Source organism: Panthera tigris, chromosome C2 (assembly GCF_018350195.1).
Source record: "Panthera tigris isolate Pti1 chromosome C2, P.tigris_Pti1_mat1.1, whole genome shotgun sequence".
In the NCBI taxonomy this organism is placed as follows: domain Eukaryota; kingdom Metazoa; phylum Chordata; class Mammalia; order Carnivora; family Felidae; genus Panthera; species Panthera tigris.
The window spans coordinates 85,312,075-85,331,502 of record NC_056668.1 but is presented as its reverse complement, the minus strand read 5'-3'; the positions used below and the strand labels follow the sequence as shown (position 1 = coordinate 85,331,502).

The 19,428-nt window shown below is 34.9% G+C and overlaps 1 protein-coding gene across 5 annotated transcripts in view; it reads left to right on the top strand.

Moving 5' to 3' along the window:
- FXR1 (FMR1 autosomal homolog 1) overlaps positions 1-19,428 on the top strand; it is a 60,662-nt gene that overhangs the window by 28,994 nt on the left and 12,240 nt on the right. For 3 of the 5 annotated variants that reach the window (XM_007094569.3, XM_007094570.3, XM_007094573.3), the window contains exons 4-12: positions 3,816-3,887; positions 4,308-4,456; positions 4,681-4,774; positions 5,201-5,317; positions 7,030-7,200; positions 8,490-8,568; positions 12,245-12,354; positions 17,194-17,280; positions 18,700-18,907. In XM_007094569.3, coding sequence (XP_007094631.1) covers positions 3,816-3,887; positions 4,308-4,456; positions 4,681-4,774; positions 5,201-5,317; positions 7,030-7,200; positions 8,490-8,568; positions 12,245-12,354; positions 17,194-17,280; positions 18,700-18,907 — 1,087 coding nt within the window. The remainder of the gene's footprint in view (positions 1-3,815; positions 3,888-4,307; positions 4,457-4,680; positions 4,775-5,200; positions 5,318-7,029; positions 7,201-8,489; positions 8,569-12,244; positions 12,355-17,193; positions 17,281-18,699; positions 18,908-19,428) is intronic. The other 2 variants (XM_007094571.3, XM_007094572.3) reach the window with 1 other exon arrangement.

Genomic DNA, 19,428 nt, shown 5'->3' with positions numbered 1-19,428 from the left:
AGAACCCTGAAATAGATTTTTGGAATTTGAGTCTTCATATTCTATCCTCCACTACATGAAACTGGACTTCTTCAGCTTGAGTACTGTTGTGTGTTTAGGTCTGTCACAGGTGCTTTTTGATCTGCTTTTTTTTTTTTTTTTTTAAAGATCTTCCTTGGATTTGAAGAAAGAGAATATTAAAACCAATGAGGGCCATCGCTTGAGAGTGTGATTTGCTCCCTTGGAATAGTTTGGAAATTTAAAGTCTGAATAAAGGGAATTTCTATGAGGTGCTTCTACTCCAATGATGTAGTCATAAATATAGTAGTCAACATCTGAGACATAGTATAGTAGGTCACAATAACAATGCTGGGTCAATAAAGTGATTTTTTTATTGTATGGAATACACTCTTCATTTTATAAAGAATGTGATTTGACCCACTGCACTCAGGTGGAGCCAAATTCATACTGTTTGATTCAAGCTTCAGGGACTTGGATTTAGTTGGCTTTATGTGAGTGAGTGGCTTTGTCTTTCAGCGGTAAACTTACTAATGAAGCTTACAGAGGTAGATGTTAAGTATGGAATGGAATCCAGCATTTTAATGTTCATGAGAGATAAAGCCTCAAGGCAGTTCAGAATGGTTTATTCTCTCTTTTGGAGGTAAACTCAAATAGGAAGCCAGATTCCTAGAAGATTGTGTTTTGGTGAAAACAGAATTAGAACAAGGGGATTAGGTAGATTAAAGACCTATTTTTGTCAGCAAACTTTTGAGGCACCCATTCACTAGATCACCAAGAGATACTCCAGTCTGCTTAGCTGAACTGCCTTTCCGAGATAGTACTTGGCATGGACACTTTCCCTCTGGTTCTTAGGGTTTTCTTGTAATCTGCAGCGTTTTTGGGAAAATGGTCATCACTTCCATTTGGGTCCAGTGGGCCATTAAAACAATTTTTTTTTTAAGTCATTTCACATATAATTTCACAGAAGTTAATAAAAGGATGCTGAAAGTCAACATTAAGGATTTTAATGAGCATTTAAAAGATAGCAAATTCAACTTTTTTTTTGATGTTTATTTACTTGAGAGAGAGAGCACGAGAGAGCGCGCGGGGGAGAGGCAGAGAGAACTAGAGACACAGAATCTGAAGGAGTCTCCAGGCTCTGAGCAGTCAGCACAGAACCCGATGCAGGGCTTGAATTCAGGAGCGGTGAGATCATGCCCTGAGCTGAAGTCAGACACTCATCCGACTGAGCCATCCACGCACCCCAGTAAATTCAGCTTTTTATTTCGTATTTTTTTGTTTTGATAATACATCTACCTAAAGTGAGAACAGGTCCCTATTGCTCATCAGCTCATGCATATAAACCCAGAATAAATTCATCTTACAGATACTAATGTCAAATTTAAAACACATCTAGTAAGTTCTGGTTTATCATTTCATTCTAATTCATCTTATACTTGAATTATAATTATAATTATATAATTATAATTATCAGAATCCAATACTCTAAGAATATTTTGGAACTTTTAGTAGCTTCTAAAATTATTGAACAGACCAGAGTCATTTTTGTGCTACAGTTATACCATTTTCATATTTAACCGATTGCATTGACTAATCCATTGAATTTTTTCATGTCTTCATCATCTGTTTCTTTCTAGTTATCTTTGCATGCACAGCTGTTTTGGCATTTGTCCATTTATGAATTGTATGGTGTACATTTTGGTGTGCAAACAAAAGATGAAAGAATATGGAATATGGTCACATGTCCTTTTAGAAAAACAGAATGGTCCCCAGTCTTGTCTCAGGATTTTGTATGATGAAGTCCAATTTGAATGATTAACTGGATGAGAATACTAAATTTCCTTTTTCTCCTTAGAAGTGTATTGTTTGGGAATATTCATCTAGGTTGTTGTCATCTAAGGGCTTCATATTGGGGAGATTCTGCTTGTAATTTCACATTCATCATTTGAATCTAGGGTGCTATCTGCATCAGTCCTGATTCCTCTGATAGTTATGAAAGTTCTTCCTCTGTAAATTTTGTCTTTACAGTTATGGGTGGAAAATTAAAAATTCTGAATTCTTAACTGTTCAGTGAAAACCAAAGGCAGACTGCAAGAATGGTGTCTCCAGTCTTTTTATACTTTATTCTTGAAAGACTATGCAGTAAAACTACAGGGTGATGCAGTAGTAACACTATATTTCACTGTTGTGTTCTTTCAGGTGATACCATCATTCTTTTCTTTAGACTTTTTTAAAGCACAATTGGAAATAATTGATGAATGATGGTGAAGTAGTAAAGTGTTTCAAGATCCAGAAGAAACAGGATCACTAGATTTCCCCAGAGAGGTTCCATTGGATACATACAATAATTGCAAGATAGAATGAGTTTTGTTTCACTCTAAAGAAAGTAAAATTTATTTTTTGGAGACCTATAAGAAAGGAAAAAAGTTGCGACGAAGTAGATTTGCTCATAAAAAATGTACAGGTAAAGTTAAGTCCACTGGAGCCTGATTGGTATATAGGTCTTCCTTTTTTCTGATCATGGTGCACTGTGAAGTTGATCATGAGGTTTTGACTTATTTACATTCCCAGTATTCCCCCACTTCAAGATTACTCTCAGATCACCTCAGTGAAGCTTCAGGCTTTCCAACAGTATTTGCATGTTTAATAGTTTGCATTTAACCCACATATGGGTGTTATCATTGGTAGGTTTTCTCTGCAGAGGCATCCTTAGTTCATATAATCAAGACTTTTGTGGGGGTACTTCTTGGTCATCTGTTCCTCCAGCCTCCCCCCTCCACCCCCTGATTTCCATGTATTGAAAATGGTATATCAAACAAGATGCTGTATCATAATAACTCTAATCCCTAATGGAAACTTCTCTAATGTGTTATGTTAACAAACTACTTGATAATTACAAATACAGAGCATATAAGGTGATTTTTTGTTGTTGTTGTTGTTGTTGCATAGGATGCTTGTAAGATACTTATGTACCCTGCTAGAGGTTCTAAATTTAGAATTTAAATATTTATTGTTCAGGTGAACCATTTGTGCATTTGATTCAGGTTCTTCAGCAAGGAATCTAAATATCATATCCTTGAAGGAATTTTAAAATTGGGTTTCTTTTTGAAAACAGCTCTTGATTTCAACATTAAAAAATTTTTTTAAATGTTTTTATTTATTTTTGAGATAGAGTGTGAGTGAGGGAGGGGCAGAGAAAGAGGGAGACACAGATTCCAAAGCAGCCTCCAGGCTCTGAGCTGTGAGCACAGAGCCTGATGCAGGGCTCGAACTCACAGACTGTGAGATCATGACCTGAGCTGAAGTCAGACGCCCAACCGACTGAGACACCCAGGCGCCCCTGATTTCAACATTTTAAAAATAGTTATCAGATTTCAAATACATCTTTAATAAGTTCTAGCTTATCCTTGTGTCTGATACTTGCATCACCACAACACAGTGCTTACAGATGAACAGTATTGACAGAAACTGAAAGAACTCTCTTTCACACTGTGTTAAACTGTCTTGTAAGAACAATTCTTTAAAATACTTACTTATGTTTAGGAAACTCACAAATTTGGAATTAGATTTCCAAGGAGCCAAATGGCCCAAAAAAGGGTTCATTTTTGTTTTTCAGTAGTAAAATTTAACTGTACATGACTCTTTTATTAAATTATTTGTAGCACACTAGTTTCAGTACAGTGACATTTTTGATTCTGGAGTTTCACGGGATTTCGCATTTAAAATAAGTCATTGTTTATAATGTTGAAATCTTTCAGAATGAAGGATTCTTCATTCAAAAAAAGATAAGGACCTTTTTTCCCCCCTCTTCTTAGGTGTATTCAAGAGCAAATGACCAAGAACCATGTGGATGGTGGTTGGCTAAAGTTCGAATGATGAAAGGAGAGGTAAGTAATGTTAACGCTTGCATTGTGACTAGTTTCTAGGGAAATAACCTCAACTCTTGGTTTCTGTAAATGCTACTTCAACTCTTAGTTTTGTTTCTAAATGCCTACTTTATAAATAGTTCATCATACATTTAAAAAGTTCATCAGACCATTAATTTTTATTTGTTTTCTGAACTTGCAAACATCAAAGCTGCTCTCCAGGGGTGCACTTCAAACATGTGAGGACACCAAGGTTCATGCTTGTAAGAACATATAATCTAGTTTTAAGGCAAATCAGATTGACGTAACTAAGCTGTACTTAGTATTTGTGCCACAAGGGGGAGGTTCTACTGGTTAAGCTGAGCAAGGCAATTAGAATTTCATTTAAAGCTCATTATTTTTGTTCAGATGGGATTTTAAAAGTATTTTGATGTCTTTTAGTTTTATGTCATTGAATATGCTGCTTGTGATGCCACTTACAATGAAATAGTCACATTTGAACGACTTCGGCCTGTCAATCAAAATAAAACTGTCAAAAAAAATACCTTCTTTAAATGCACAGTGGATGTTCCTGAGGATTTGAGAGAGGCGTGAGTAGTTTTGTTTACTACTGAATTGCTTTGTGAATTAAGAGGATTTTTTAGTGCTACAAAAATCTTTTTTTCCCAAATACCCAATCAGAAACTTGATAGAAAATCTTTTTAATAAACAAAAGTTTTAATGGGTAGTGTTGAAATGAAAAACTTAGTTTGTGTTATAATTGCCTTCTGAATTTAATCTGTTATTTAAGTCTTAAATATGAATTCCTCTCTAGGTGTGCTAATGAAAATGCACATAAAGATTTTAAGAAAGCAGTAGGAGCATGCAGAATTTTTTACCATCCAGAAACCACACAGCTAATGATACTGGTAAGATAATTCCATATTTTAAGGTAGTCAATGGATATTTTCCGGATTTTATAATTAAGTATTTCAAAAGATAAAAGCTAACTTGGTACAATAGTGAATTTATTAATCCATGTGGGAGAAAAATTTTTACAGCTATAAAATGTTAAATTCTTTTGTGGAATTAGGAGGAAAAAATACGACATTCTTAACAACATGAAATTATTAACATGTGGGATCCTGGATCCTTCTGTCTCCACCAATCATAATTTGAATAGCAGAACTAAATAATATGGGAATTCAGAAAAGAGTAAGATTACTCGTGGAAGAGGGTATGGTGGGTGAGGAGAGAAGTGTAGTAGTTGAGAATCAAGGAAGGCTCTATGTGGAAGCCCTTTGTATTATCTTGAAAAATAAGATTTTTTGAGTGATTAATTTGTTTGTTAATAGTCTGCCAGTGAAGCAACTGTGAAGAGAGTAAACATTTTAAGTGACATGCATTTGCGAAGTATTCGTACGAAGTTGATGCTTATGTCCAGAAATGAAGAGGCCACTAAGCATTTAGAAGTAAGTGGGTGTACTTAAAAGATTTTTTGTGTGTCCCACTTAGTTTCATAAGTATATTATTCATAAGTATATTGAGTTCCCTGGCTCAAACTACTTGACTGTTAGGTAAGGCAACTTGGGACCTGTTCTGTGGCTAATACTAGGAGTCATTGTGTCTATAGAACAATTGTTTTTTGGTACTTTCCCCAAATATAGCCTTCTGTTTGCTAAATGCCTGTTGAGTTTTTTGTTACGACTGAGGTAACAGGTGCTAAAAGAACTTAGAAACACATTAGGGATGTCCAGTAGAAAACTATATTGCTAGTTTTTCTTTATTCTGTCCTTACCGTTTTTTAGTGCCCTGTCAGCTGTCAGTCATAACACACTTCCATTAGTAAGTAGTTCAGTTTAATAACTCTTATGTAAGAGGAGAGGAGGACACATAGCATGTAGTTTTTAAAAAGAGCCTGTTGTTGGCTTTTCTATCCCATCCTAAGGTACTCCTCTCTTTTCTCCTGCTCTTCACTGGCCCACTGTTAGGAGAACCCAACATACATTCAAATCTTTTAGAAATTGACGTTTGTTTAGGACGAATTTGTGCATACCCCTATTAATTTAAAAGTTCCAAATAAGGGATATGTGACTGTGTTGTGAAAAATGAATCCTCTGAATTGGGGAACTCGTTGTATCAGTAATTCCAGAACATTGTTTTAGAATTACTATTTTCTGTGATCATGACTAAATAGGCTGATCAAACTCTTTTTCCCCCTATTACATGATGCCAAATGAGTATCCTTTATATATTTTTTCTTAGTTCTTTTTTTTAATTATGGTAAGATCCAACATAAAATTTACCATCTTAGCCATTTTTATTTTTTTTTTTAGTTTATTTATTTTGAGAGAGAGCCTGAGTGGAGGAGGGGCAGCAACAGAGGGAGAGAGAGAATCCCTAGGAGCTTGAACCCACAAACCATGAGATCATGACCTGAGCTGAAATCAAGAGTTGGATGCTCAACCAACTGACTGAGCCACCCAGGCACCCCTCATTTTAACCATTTTTAAGTGTGCAGTTCGGGAGTGTGAAGTATGTTCACATTGTTAATCAACCAGTTTCCAGAACTTTTCATTTTGCAGAACTGAAACTATACCTGTTAAACAACTTCCGTATCCCCTTCCTCCCAACCTCAGGCAACCACCATTCTACTTTTTGTTGCTATAAATTTGACTACTCTAGAAACCATGTAACTGGAATCATACAGTATTAGTTTTTTTGTTAACTGGCTCATGTCATTTAGCACAATGTTCTCAGTCCACATTGTAGCGTGTGTTAGAATTTCCTTTTTTTTTTTTTTCTTTTTTTCTTTGAGAGACTGAGAGAGAGAAAGCACGAGCAGGGGAGGGGCAGAGAGAGGGAGACAGAGAATCTGAGGCAGGCTCCAGGCTCTGAGCTGTCAGCACAGAGCCTGATGTGGGGCTTGAACTCACAAATTGTGAGATCATGACCTTAGCCGAAGTTGGGACACTTAACCGACTGAACCACCCAGGCCCTCCTAGAATTTCCATTTGAAGACTGAATCATTTTGTATGCGTATATCATTTTGTTTATCTGTTCATTCAGTTGACATTTGGTTTACTTCTACTTCTTGACTGTTATGAGTAATGCTGCAAACCGATGTGTAAAAAACTTTATTTTTAATCTTTTGTAATAAGTTCTGACATACCTCTTTTACTAGTGCACAAAACAACTTGCGGCAGCTTTTCATGAGGAATTTGTTGTGAGAGAAGATCTAATGGGCCTGGCAATAGGAACACATGGTAGTAACATACAGCAAGCTAGGAAGGTTCCTGGAGTTACAGCTATTGAGCTAGATGAAGATACTGGCACATTCAGAATCTATGGAGAGGTAAGCTATTGTCTGACCCCACCTTGGGTAACTTAGAGCATAACTATTGTTTGATTGTATTTTCTCTGGAATTTCAGTTTCCCAGTGATAAAATACTTAAAAATCAGTCAGCCCAAGTAATCATTACATGCATGGAGGTGGGTTAAAGAGGATATTGTATTATATGGGGCAACGAGAGATTTACTGAGTATTTAGTATGTACTGTTTTCTGAAGTTTCTTAACCCAACTGCTTCTGATTTTAACTCCCGATTTATGTGCATTATAAATAATGCACTTTGTTTTGAGGGCTTCCTACATGTCAGGCGCTGGTATTTATAAATAGCATGTAGTAGAGGAGCCTTTTTCTTTTTCTTTTTCTTTTTTTTTTATTTTTAAAATTTTTTTAGCGTTTATTTTTGGGAGAGAGTGCAAACGAGGGAGGGGCAGAGAGAGAGGGAGAGACAGAATCTGAAGCAGGCTCCAGGCTCTGAGCTGTCCGCACAGAGCCCGATGCAGTGCTTGAACCCACAAACTGCAAGATCGTGACCTGAGCCCAAGTCAGATGCTTAACTGAGCCACCCAGGTGCCCCAGGAATTTTAACGATCATAATCAGTAGGTGCTTTTTAAAAAATATGTCTGCACAAAAATATCTTTTTAAATAATTTCTTATGTTGAGAATAAAAAAACTGCACAGGCAGTATAGACAGTGTGAACAATTTGGTTATTTTAAACTTCATTTATTATGAGAGTGCATGAGTGTGAGACGGGTGGGGGAGCAGAGAGAGAGGTTGAGAGAATCCCTGGCAGTCTCCGTGCTATCAGTGCAGAGCCTAGTAATGGGCTCGATCTCACGAAGTATGAGATGATGACCTGAGCTGAAATCAGGAGTTGGATGCTTAACCCACTGAGCCACCCAGGTGCTGCCCCATGAACAATTTGTTTTTAGCATTCACCTGAAGAAATAACATGCGAGTGTAGAACAAATACATTTAGGATAAGGCTAAAATTTGGCTAACATGATAAGTAAGTTTAACTCTTGCTATTTTATTAGGAGTTTAAAAGGGCTTAGAAGAGATTTTTTTTTTTAAAGAGATGTTCTAATAGTATACTTTTTCCTAGGCTTTTTATAATTCTTTTTTTTTCTTAAGTACTTCATGAATTTTTTGACTTAAAATGTCACATTGATGGGCTGAGCAGAATCTTGTACTAGAGCATAATAATTCAGAACTTCTCATTTCTTTGTTTTTATTTTGGGTTGGGGTTTTCTTTAGGATTCTTTTTTATGTTTATTTTTTCCTCGTTCTGCAGAGTGCTGATGCTGTAAAAAAGGCTAGAGGTTTCTTGGAATTTGTGGAGGATTTTATTCAGGTTCCTAGGAATCTTGTTGGTAGGTACTTCTACTAACTATTAAATAAGTTAAATGTTAGTAATTATATACAGTGATTTAATGGAGATTTAATGTTTCTGATAACCATATTTTATAGTTACGGGAACATTTGATAGGGGTACTTTTCATTTTTTAGTAACATTGTGTGTGTCTTGTATCTCATTATCCTATTAAAAAAGTAAAGGAGTTTTCTTCTGTACAGAGTGACTCACTGATAAGATCCATGATTTTTATAACAGTTTGTCATTAAGTTTTTTAAAAGCCGTTTCATCCCTTGGGCTTTATCTTCTTATTCACTTAATGTCTTTTTATCCTTCATATGTCCATCAAAGTTGTCATCGTAATTTTTGAGAAGGTGTTTGTGATATTTCTTTTGTTTAGTGCAGAAGAAAAAGTAAGAGTGGACTAACAATAGGGTAATAAACTTCTACACAGTAGGCCCTGAATAAATAATAATTGGTTGTTGCAAAGGCATAGAATAAGGTAAGAAGTCATGGGCAGGAGAAAAGGATGGTGATTGTGATAGGAGGGGAGTTTTCACTACTAAGTTTCTGACACCATTAATGAAAATTATTGTACCCATGGCTTATTAAGATAGTGACAAAACTTTGAGATTCCTCCCTCGCCCCCAAATTTTGAGTTTGAAGCTGTAAAAGAGCTTTATAGTTTGGGATGAGTTGTTTAATAGCTTTGGTATTAAATCCTCTACATCTGTGCCAACTGTCCTTTTTAAATGCTATTTAGGACAAATGGGGAAATTTTTGTCCTGTATTAAATAGTGATTATCCTAAACGTTTAATACAAAAATAAGCATTCACAGAAAGCAGAGATGTTTAGAGGAGGGGCTTGAGTTTTTGTCCACTGTTGTGGTTTTTTGACGTTACTGAAACAGAGCCCCTTGGGCTTCATTTATATTTAATTAGGCTTGTTATGCCTTTAGGAAATGATTTCTTGCTATAGGTGTTCTATTTTTCAAATACTGTTAAAAAACAAATAGCTGGAGAAAATATTTAAAAAGATGTTTGTTTTGACCAGTAACAAGTTAATATACCCTGGGACAAAAGTCTACATACAGCACAATAACTTGGGCAGTTTTCTTTGTTTTCACCTATCTGTTTGCTTCTAGCTCTGCCTAAGCATTTGGATAGGTATGACATACTGCTGATTAAGTTAATTCCATTATATTTGTTTTTATTCACTGTAGATTGAACTGAAAAGACGAGTTTAGATGTCAAAATTGAGTCTAAGCTTGAAGGGTTTTGTATAATTCTAATAAACAATACACAAAATATAATCAGATGTTTATTGTCAAATGAAATCACCTTCAAAAAGCTGCTTTTGAAAATGATTCCCTGTTTTGTTTAAATCACAATTATTGACATCCATCAGCACTTAACATTGTGGTTGCTGCTTCACAGAACATAATTTAACTTTGGTTTCTTCACTTGTAAAAATGATTTGGCTATGAGTGTGTGCATGGGAATCAGGGTTTTTTCCAACCCAACAAGTATGTAGAAGATAGCCTTGGTCTTCTAGAATTTGTGGTAGTGTTAATTTTGAGTAAAAATTCCTGATATTTCAGAAATAACAAAATTGGATATATTTGTAGTTCTCTGGTTCTTTTGTTTATTCATTTATCTGTGCAATGATATGAGTATGTGTCATGTCTCTTTTTACTCTGTCTTGGTTGGCTTTGGTGATTTGGATTATTTGGGACTCTTCAGAAAATATATATTAGCAGCAACTGTTACATTAGTGAACTGTTACATTAGTGAAATACTCAGATAGTGTAAAGATTTCTTGGTTGTTGTGTATAATAATGCTACGTTTTGCTTCAAAATGTTTTATGGGTGAAGCAGTCTTTTGAAAAATAGTAAATTCTTAGTCAAAGTGAAAAAGAAAAAGTGGACTGAGGAGTAGAAGGGAATGAGGACTTCTTGGTGGGTAAGTTCAAGAGAATTTCCTTATACATTCAGGTTCCAAGAATTCTAGACCCTGATCATTCCCACCCCTCCTAAGTCAAAAAGAAAAATACTATGTGGTCATTGATTTAAAGTGAATTGAAACCTTTCGCCTCCTGGAAGCCTTCCTTAATCACTTCTTTACTCTGTCCCTTCAGCATTTATGCTCAGTGCTCAATTTATACTACAGGTCTGCTTCAGTTTGTCAATATGCTTTGGAATTTAAACTATGGAAATGATCAGTTAAAATATTGACGGTCTCTGGTGGGACTAAATAAAACTTGCAGGTAGGTCCCTGCCACAGACCCCAGAAGGGTGATGGATGTACACTCACCAGTGGTATAGTTCATAGAAGGAAGGGGCAATGAATGATTCTGGGGGAGGGATTATGATATATCAATCTGATTTTTGTTTTTTCGAAAAGACATTTGCTTATTTTTAGCAGGGTCAAGGATGGAGTTGCTGCTTGAGCTTCACTGTGTTAACAATGAAGGTTGCTTTTATATACTGCTGCTAGGGCTGCTCAGAGAAGATCTACATCATGTGAATCCCTTGTCCTACTGTATTTTTTTCTTTTTTACCTGTTCAGTTGCTGCTGCTTTTAAATTTAGGGTTATTAATGGGGAAGGAGGGTTGAGAATAGGGATAGAAAAATCCTGTAATGGTGTCTTTGCTGTATTGACCCACTTGCTGTTGTTCCCATTTATTCTTTAATGGAAACTGTTCTCAAGCATGCAATAGGAAAATTTTCTATTTTAACTCTTTTCAACCAAAATGAATTTATTGTAGAAATAGATTGCTTGATTTAGTTAAAAAAAAAAAAAACTGGGGGGATTTGGACTTAGTAACTTTTATAAGGAGTGTACACATCTGTTTCATACAGGGAAGGTTACCTGAATATTTACTTCTGTTACCAGGTAACACTGTCCAGTATTGCTTTGGTATTTTGACTTTGCTGTCTTTGTAACTAGCAATTTCCTAAGGGGAAGAGAATCTTCCTTCCCCCCTTTTAGTTTCTGTTTTCGTTATTGGATACTCAATAACTGCTGTTTGACACATTACATGTTAAGTGTGGAGAAGGTAAATAATTTGGAATTTGTGTCTGTATACAGTATTTCATACCTAGGAAGATAGCATACCATGTACATGCTATGTGTATTTGTATAGCTGTGAAATACTTAAAAACTTGGTGAAAAATGTTACAGACATTTCATTGAAGAGAATATTCATTTTAAAAGTATGTTCAAATTATAGGCGTGTTTTGGATGAGTAGCAACTTGAATATGAAAGCAAGATTGAATTTGTTAACTTAAAAATAATATATAATAAACAAATTGTTATGATTAATGCCAAAATAAAAGTGTTTGTTTTGCCTTTATTTGTATATCTAAGCTTTTGGAATGGGTTGCATTGATATTTTAAAAATACTGAAAAATGACATAGAACATGTTTAGTCTTTGAAAATATCTTAACATGTGAGCAGTATTGTCAATCCTAGCTAACTATAGCCTTAAGAATTCTAAAGAGAAGGGAAGTTTCAGACCAAGGATAAAAATTTCTCAGTAGTTTTCAGGATGAATATATTGAGATTAAGAAGATGGAACTATGCTTGGTTTTTAAAAATTTGATAGCAAGTCAAATTATTTGGGAGATAGTGTTGGAAGGATAGCAGTACTGATTTTTAACTTATTGCTATCTTTTTTCTCTTATTAAAGGAAAAGTAATTGGAAAAAATGGCAAAGTTATTCAGGAAATAGTGGACAAATCTGGTGTGGTTCGGGTGAGAATTGAAGGAGACAATGAAAATAAACTACCTAGAGAAGATGTAAGTATTCAAAATGTAATTTGGTTTGAGCTTTGCCTGTTTTTCTTTCTTTCTTTCTTTCTTTCTTTCTTTCTTTCTTTCTTTCTTTCTTTCTTTCTTCTTTCTTTCTTTCTTTTCTCTTTTCTTTTCTTTTCTTTTCTTTTCCTTTCTTTCTCCCTCCCTCCCTCCCCCCCCTTCTTTCCTTTCTTCTTTCTTTCACCATGTTCTGTTCTTGGCTGACTTACAATGTTATTTTATATTTTGGAAATCATTTTGGTGAGTTGTATGTAGTGAAGTACTTCCACTCTGATAACAGTGGGTTTTTTTCTTTTAAAAAATTTTTGTCCCTTACCGTATTGCTTTACATACTTAGAAAATAAGTCATCTTTCAACGTGGGCTTTGGGATCTCATTTGGTTTCTTAGTACTTCAGTAAAAAACCCCATTTTTGATAAAAAGACTTCAATTTGATAATTTCAACAGTTATTTTTTGTACTTAACAAGAGGATAGAGCTGTAAAATTTGATACTCTGACAAAAGTTTGTTTTAAAGGAATTCTTAGTAAATAACTGTGTACTTGACCCTTTTTGGAATCTGAAAGCCCTGATTATTTCTTAATTGAAATCTTTAAGGTTTTATGTTGCTATTCTTTTCAAAAAAAATTTTATTTTTTAATGTTTATTTTTGAGACAGAGACAGAGTATGAGTGGGGGAGGGGCAGAGAGAGAGAGGGAGAAACAGACTCTGAAGCAAGCTTCAGGCTCTGAGCTGTTAGCAAAGAGCCTGACATGGGGCTCAAATCCACGAACCCTGAGATCATGACCTGAGCTGAAGTCAGATGCTCAATCAGTTGAGCCACCCAGGTGCCCCTGTGTTGCTATTCTGACAACAACTTTCTGAAATTCCTTGTTCAGTCCCTTCTCACATGTTAATGTTTTGTCTATACTGCACTTCCTTACACATCCATCCCTTTAAGGATCTCTTAACTGGGTGGCTCCAGTGTCTTAAACTTTGTATGCTTGTGAATATAAGGTAAGCATTTTCTTCCAAATTATCTCCTAGAAAGCAGCTTTAGTTTTGCAGAATAAATTATTGCTTGAAGAGTTTGTTAGCCTGTTGGGAAAAACCACCTCTTTAAAAAAACAAAAACAACTGTAGTCAAAGGAGTCCTCATGTGTTGGATGTTGTAAAGATGCCTATTGAAGAGCCATTTCCTTTATTCCCTTTAATTAGAATGTAGAGGCAAAAAAAAAAAAAAAAAGGAAAAACACATGACTTAGAGAAATGAGTAGTTGGTGGCTCAAATTGGTTTCATGCCTACACTGCTTCCAAAGTTGCTTTAAATTTCAAGTAAATTTTACTTTTTAAGCAACCCTACCTCCCATTGCCTTTGAGAGGGGGATTAAAATCAAGGTGTCATAGTATTGGAATATGTCCTTTTCCCCTTTATATTTAATGTATAAAATAATCCATTTGGCATACAACCACTGCCTAAAAATTGGTTTGACTATCAAGATGTGTATTGGTTAGGGCCATTATAGGAATCCAGTGTAAATTTCTTAGTTTTATCTACTTACTTATCTGTTCTTCTCTTAGCTTGACTTACCTCTAGTTGCTTTCTAGTATTTAACATTTTCTTGTGGGGCACCTGACTAGCTCAGTCGATATACATCAAGCAACTCTTAATCTCAGGGTCAAGAGTCCAAGCCGCATGTTGGGTGTGGAGCCTACTTAAAAAAAAAAAAAAAAGAAAAATCTTGTTGCAGGCTGACTCTTTTAGGTCTTTCTTCATAAATAAGAACTTCACCGTACTATATACTGTTTGTAGTTTTGGTCAGTGTCACCCCTATTTCTGTGCCAGCATTAAGAAACTTATATGCTTACAGAAACCAAGCAGATTATTAAATGATGAAGCAGGTTGGGTTATACAAGACCAGGGATAGGGGAGTACACGGTCCATTTCTATAAAAGAAACAGATGCTGCTTAGCTTTTATCTGGTTGCCATGTGCGAATGTATGTGTTATGTGTTGCTATATCTTTGGTATTAAGAGAAGCTAGAAACCTATAATAATGTGTAAAATTTAAAAATTTTCAAAACATTGCATTTTAAGTCAAATCTGAAGGTTGGCATTCACTTATTTGGGGCTACCATTTCATAAGCTAAATCCTGTGGCCAACTCTGTTTATAGCTTGTTTACTCTGAAGTCCTTGGTGACCCACCTTTAGCCTGAGAGGGTCTTTTTCTGTCTCTATCATAGCAATTATTATCTGTGTAATTGAGTATTTAATGGTTTTTCTCTCAATCTTCTGTTTATTATCTTAACCTCACCAAGCCACATTATGGACTCTGAATCAAGAAATGAAATCTGAATTCTCATATTCTCTACTCTAGCCCAATGAATTGTATAGGGTTAAGTGCTTGATAAATATTTTATATCAATTTTTAACATTGGGTTTGAGGGGTGCCTGGCTGGCTCAGTCAGTAGAGCATGTGACTCTTGATCTCAGGGTCCTGAGTTGAAGCCCCATGTTGGTGGATTTGAGTTTTTCACTGAAAAATAAATAATATTTATATACAAGTTAGACTAGCACGGAAGGGTATAGTGTGAAAAACAAATGAGTGTCTGTGTTCTGTCCATATCTCTCCTCTCTCCATTGTGTCTAATAGATTTTAGATGGTTGTTGGTTGCCTTTTTTATGTCTTTGTTTTGCTACTAAAAACAGTGCTGCAGCAAACATCCTTTACAACTGGAGAGTAAATTCCTGGAAGTGGATTTCTTAGATCAAAGGGTAAAAGATATTTAAATTTTTAGATCTTCTTAGTTTCCCACACACCACACATTCCTTCTACCAGTGTAGGAATTATGTGTATTTTCCACATACTTGCCACCAGTTTGTTTGTTTGTTTGTTTTATAAATGTCTCCAAGCTCAGCGTGGAGCCCAAGAGTCCACTGAGACACCCAGGCACCCCTACAGCTTTTGTGTTTTAAGGAAGCTAGTCTTTTGTCTTTTCATATTTGTAGTAAATATTCTTTCTTTCTCCTTGATATGCCCCCCCCCCACCCCCCCGTAAATTTTTTATGCTGTTGGGATTTTTTAAGACTTTTGTTTTATGACTTAAGACATTTGATTTTGCCATGCTTGGCAAGGTCTTTCCTACATGTGGATAATTCAGAAATTCATTTGTATTTCATTTGCGGGGGTTTTTTAAGTATGTAAATTTTCACTCCAGTGGATTTGTGTGTGTGTGTGTGTGTGTGTGTGTGTGTGTGTGTGTGTGTATTAGGAACAGGGATCCTGCTTTATTTTTCCCATGTGCTAGTTGGTAGTCTCAGTGCCATCTATTAAATATAAGTGATCAGTTACTAGTATTTTTAAAAAATTAAGAAATTTCACTGAAAAACTCTTAGAAATCTGTATATTTAGTAATAATCATTTACTCTTCAGATTTTTTATTGTGGCTTTATAGTAGTCATTAAAATATGTTGTAGTATATGTGCCTTTAAGGTTGTGTTTCTGCCTGTCCTTTGGAGGTAGCTAACTGGTGATAGCATCTCATCTTCAGGGTCAAGGCATTGTATTTCTCTTAATTCCTTCCAGATCATCTGTCTGGAATGACTTTCTCTTCTTTACCTACTTGGTAAATTCTATTTGTTTTTAACATTTACTTTAATAATATTCTTAGGAATTCCCAAAGTTTCCATATCTGGGGTGGTGGCATAGTCCATATTCTACTTTAATATTCTTGTGTTTTTTATTGATATCACTAATATTACATAATAAGATTATTGCAGAAATGTTTAGTATCTTTTCTGAGATTGTGATTGCCTTTAGAATAGGGACTTTGTTTTATTTGTCCATTTTCCTTAGTGTAGATTCTGGCAAGTAACATGTAGTTGTTATTTGGAGTTAGGTGACCGGATATGAAATTGGCTGACTGATTTGCTAATTGTATGACTTTGGGCGAATTGCCTTCTCAACTGTAAAAGTGGACTATTTTTTTTAATTGGAGTATTAAAGTTACTTTTTAATGAATATTAAGATACAGATGTAGAATAAATAATATACTCCCAGAAATATAGTATGTGCTTAAAATGTTTTAGATTCCACCCCCCCCCATCCCCCCTTATTAATTCACTTTGCACCCTCTTATATCTGCTTGTGAATTCCAGAGGACAGGGTCAAGACTTCCGTACTTCCTAAGCTTGTTATATTCCCTTTTTTCATGCTCTCTTAAGCCAATCTGTTTAAATAGCTGTTAGGAACTAATTTGTAGAATCAAAATAAGGCAAGGCACTGAAACTGATTGGGTGAGTGTATTTAGGCTTTATACTTATTTTCCTTAGCCATTAAGAAGCTGGAAGTGTACTACTTCATAAATTCAGCAAAGTTAATCCTGTGATTTGCTTTAATAGTGGTGACTAAATATTTGCCCATATTAGTAATTCCTTTATATTGTGTAAATGTTTGTATTCCTTAGGTGACACTTGTGTTAATGGTCAAGAAGCACTCCCTCCAATACACAGACGTTAACGGTTTTGTTATGTGCCCTTGTCAGGGATAATCTAGGTGATGTACTTGACCATTTTAAAGCCATCACCACCAAGGTGAGGTATCTAGTCTGTAAATTCATACCAGTTCAAGGAAAATGTCTTTAAAAGGTGGTTTGTATACAGAGAAAGATTGAATTAGAAATTAGAAAATCTGATACAAACTGGTATTTTAAAAGTAAAAATTTAAAATTTAAAATTTTAAATCGCTGTTTTAGAAAAGTTTTCCAAATTATACATTGGTATGTCACATTTATACTAGAACTTTGTTAAAATATTAAATACTGAAGACATTGTGTTTTCTTACAGGGTATGGTTCCATTTGTATTTGTTGGCACTAAAGAAAGCATCGGAAATGTGCAAGTTCTTTTAGAGTACCATATTGCTTATCTAAAGGTTTGTATGCTGTTCCACATTCATGTCATTGTTGCTTCACATGTTAAACTAAAGGTTACATCAATTTTATATTCATGTTAAATTTCAATTCTTTATTTTAAAATAATTTAATTTAATCAAGCTTCAGATTTACCCTGTTTTTCTACATGAGAATTTAAAAGTAAAAAGTCCTTTAAAATTTTTAAAAATTTAAAGTCCCATAATAAAATGATGGGCTTTATGCACGTTGTTTCTCTTTTTTCTGAACTGTTATATTTCTTTCCTTACTCTTTAGGAAATGATCATGCTTGTGTTCCTATAATGTGACTGTCATCACTTTATGTATCTACCTGTGCTACACTGAAACCATTTTATTTTACCTTGATGTTTTAGGTGCAAATAGGGCAGAGAACTGGGAGTGAAAATGTGCTTTCTTGGTAACTTTGGTGTTCTCTGAATCAGATGCACTACCCTGTAGACCTCATTTGATCTTAACCATTGTTTCTAATATAATCTATTTGAGTTGATAAAGAGCAAGGGTTTTAGGAAAATGCCCCATAAGTTACTAAAAGTTACAATTGTTATTTTTTTTACTTTTATTACTAAGTTTCTCTTGTAAAACCTTCAACAGCTCTGTCTCTAGTAGTGGGTTTTTCTTTTAGTCACTCATATCATTGCTGCTATGTTAATATTTCGAAAGCATATCTGATACCATTCTTTTGAAATTCATCTCTAGAAATCTTAGTTCAGTCTGGCATTTTATGTTCATGCTTTATCTTCTAGTACTCTACTACCTTTTAGTCAAGAGCTTTGTCAAGTTACCTTACCTTCACATCTTGTAATGACCTTAGTTTCTGAATGACCAAGTCTCCTGGTACCTCTAGGCCACAACTTGGGTGTCACTGTTTTGATGGAAAAGTAGGTTAATAGTCCCTCTTATACATGGCACCTATATCCCACTTAGCAGAGTTTTAATTTCTTGAGGGGTGAGTCTGGTAATATTGTGTAATTATTAGCTATTTAACAGTTTATGCATACATACATTATTACATATAGGAACTAAAACTCCCAGTGAGAATACTGCCCTAGCATAAGAAACATTTATTCTACCTTGTAACCACCAACAAATAGTTTAATGCTTGTCCGTTAAACATAACCCTTGAACATGGAGAGTCCTTGTCTTTTTTAATATTGTATGCCTGTAACACTTAGCATAGTTGGTGCTCAGTAAGGTATTTAATAAATGTTTAATGAATTGAGTCAGCAAATGACCTTGTGAATTGTATTTATTAAGTACACAGTTGTATTTTACCAAATAATTGGTCACAATCATAGTTTCTTTCATTGGTAGGGAGTAGTATAGCTTCAGTTTTTTTTTTTTTAAGATGGTAAAAATGATACAACATAGAAGAATATTTACCTTTTTTGTTTTACTCATAGGAAGTAGAACAGCTAAGAATGGAACGCCTACAGATTGATGAACAGCTACGACAGATTGGTATGGGTTTCAGACCTTCTTCCACCAGAGGGCCTGAAAAGGAAAAAGGATATGCCACTGATGAAAGTACCGTCTCTTCTGTACAAGGTTCTAGGTCTTATAGTGGAAGAGGCAGAGGTCGTCGGGGCCCTAATTACACCTCCGGTTATGGTAAAAAAAACAATTTTTTTTTTTTTTTTTTTAACTTTTTGATTTAGTTAGTTCTTCACTCTGTTTTGGCATGGAGGGCAGGAGAGTGTTCCAAGTCATATGTCTTTATAGTAATGACTGTAGAAGGTATATGATGTTCAAGGAGCTATGTAATGAGATCAAACATGTTTTTTTTGTTAGGTTGGCAGTTCATGATCATATTTATTCTAAATATATATGGAATTTTTGTACACATATTTATATATAGAAAGTAAACATATCAAACCTACTAATGGTGATGATATTGCTAGGAATCTTTTTTTTTTTTTTTTTAATCCTCTTTTGCCTACCCTCCAGGAGAAGTAAAAATGAAATACTATGCTAATTAGTGTGCTAAGGTTGCATGTAGCACATCTGTACTAGTTTTTTAAAATATACTTAATAGCTCTGTTGGCAGTTTTGAATATAAATCTGTCACATCTGCCAATATTTTGTCAAAGAACATTTCACTAAAATGAGGGCTTTTTAAAAGCCAGAACCAA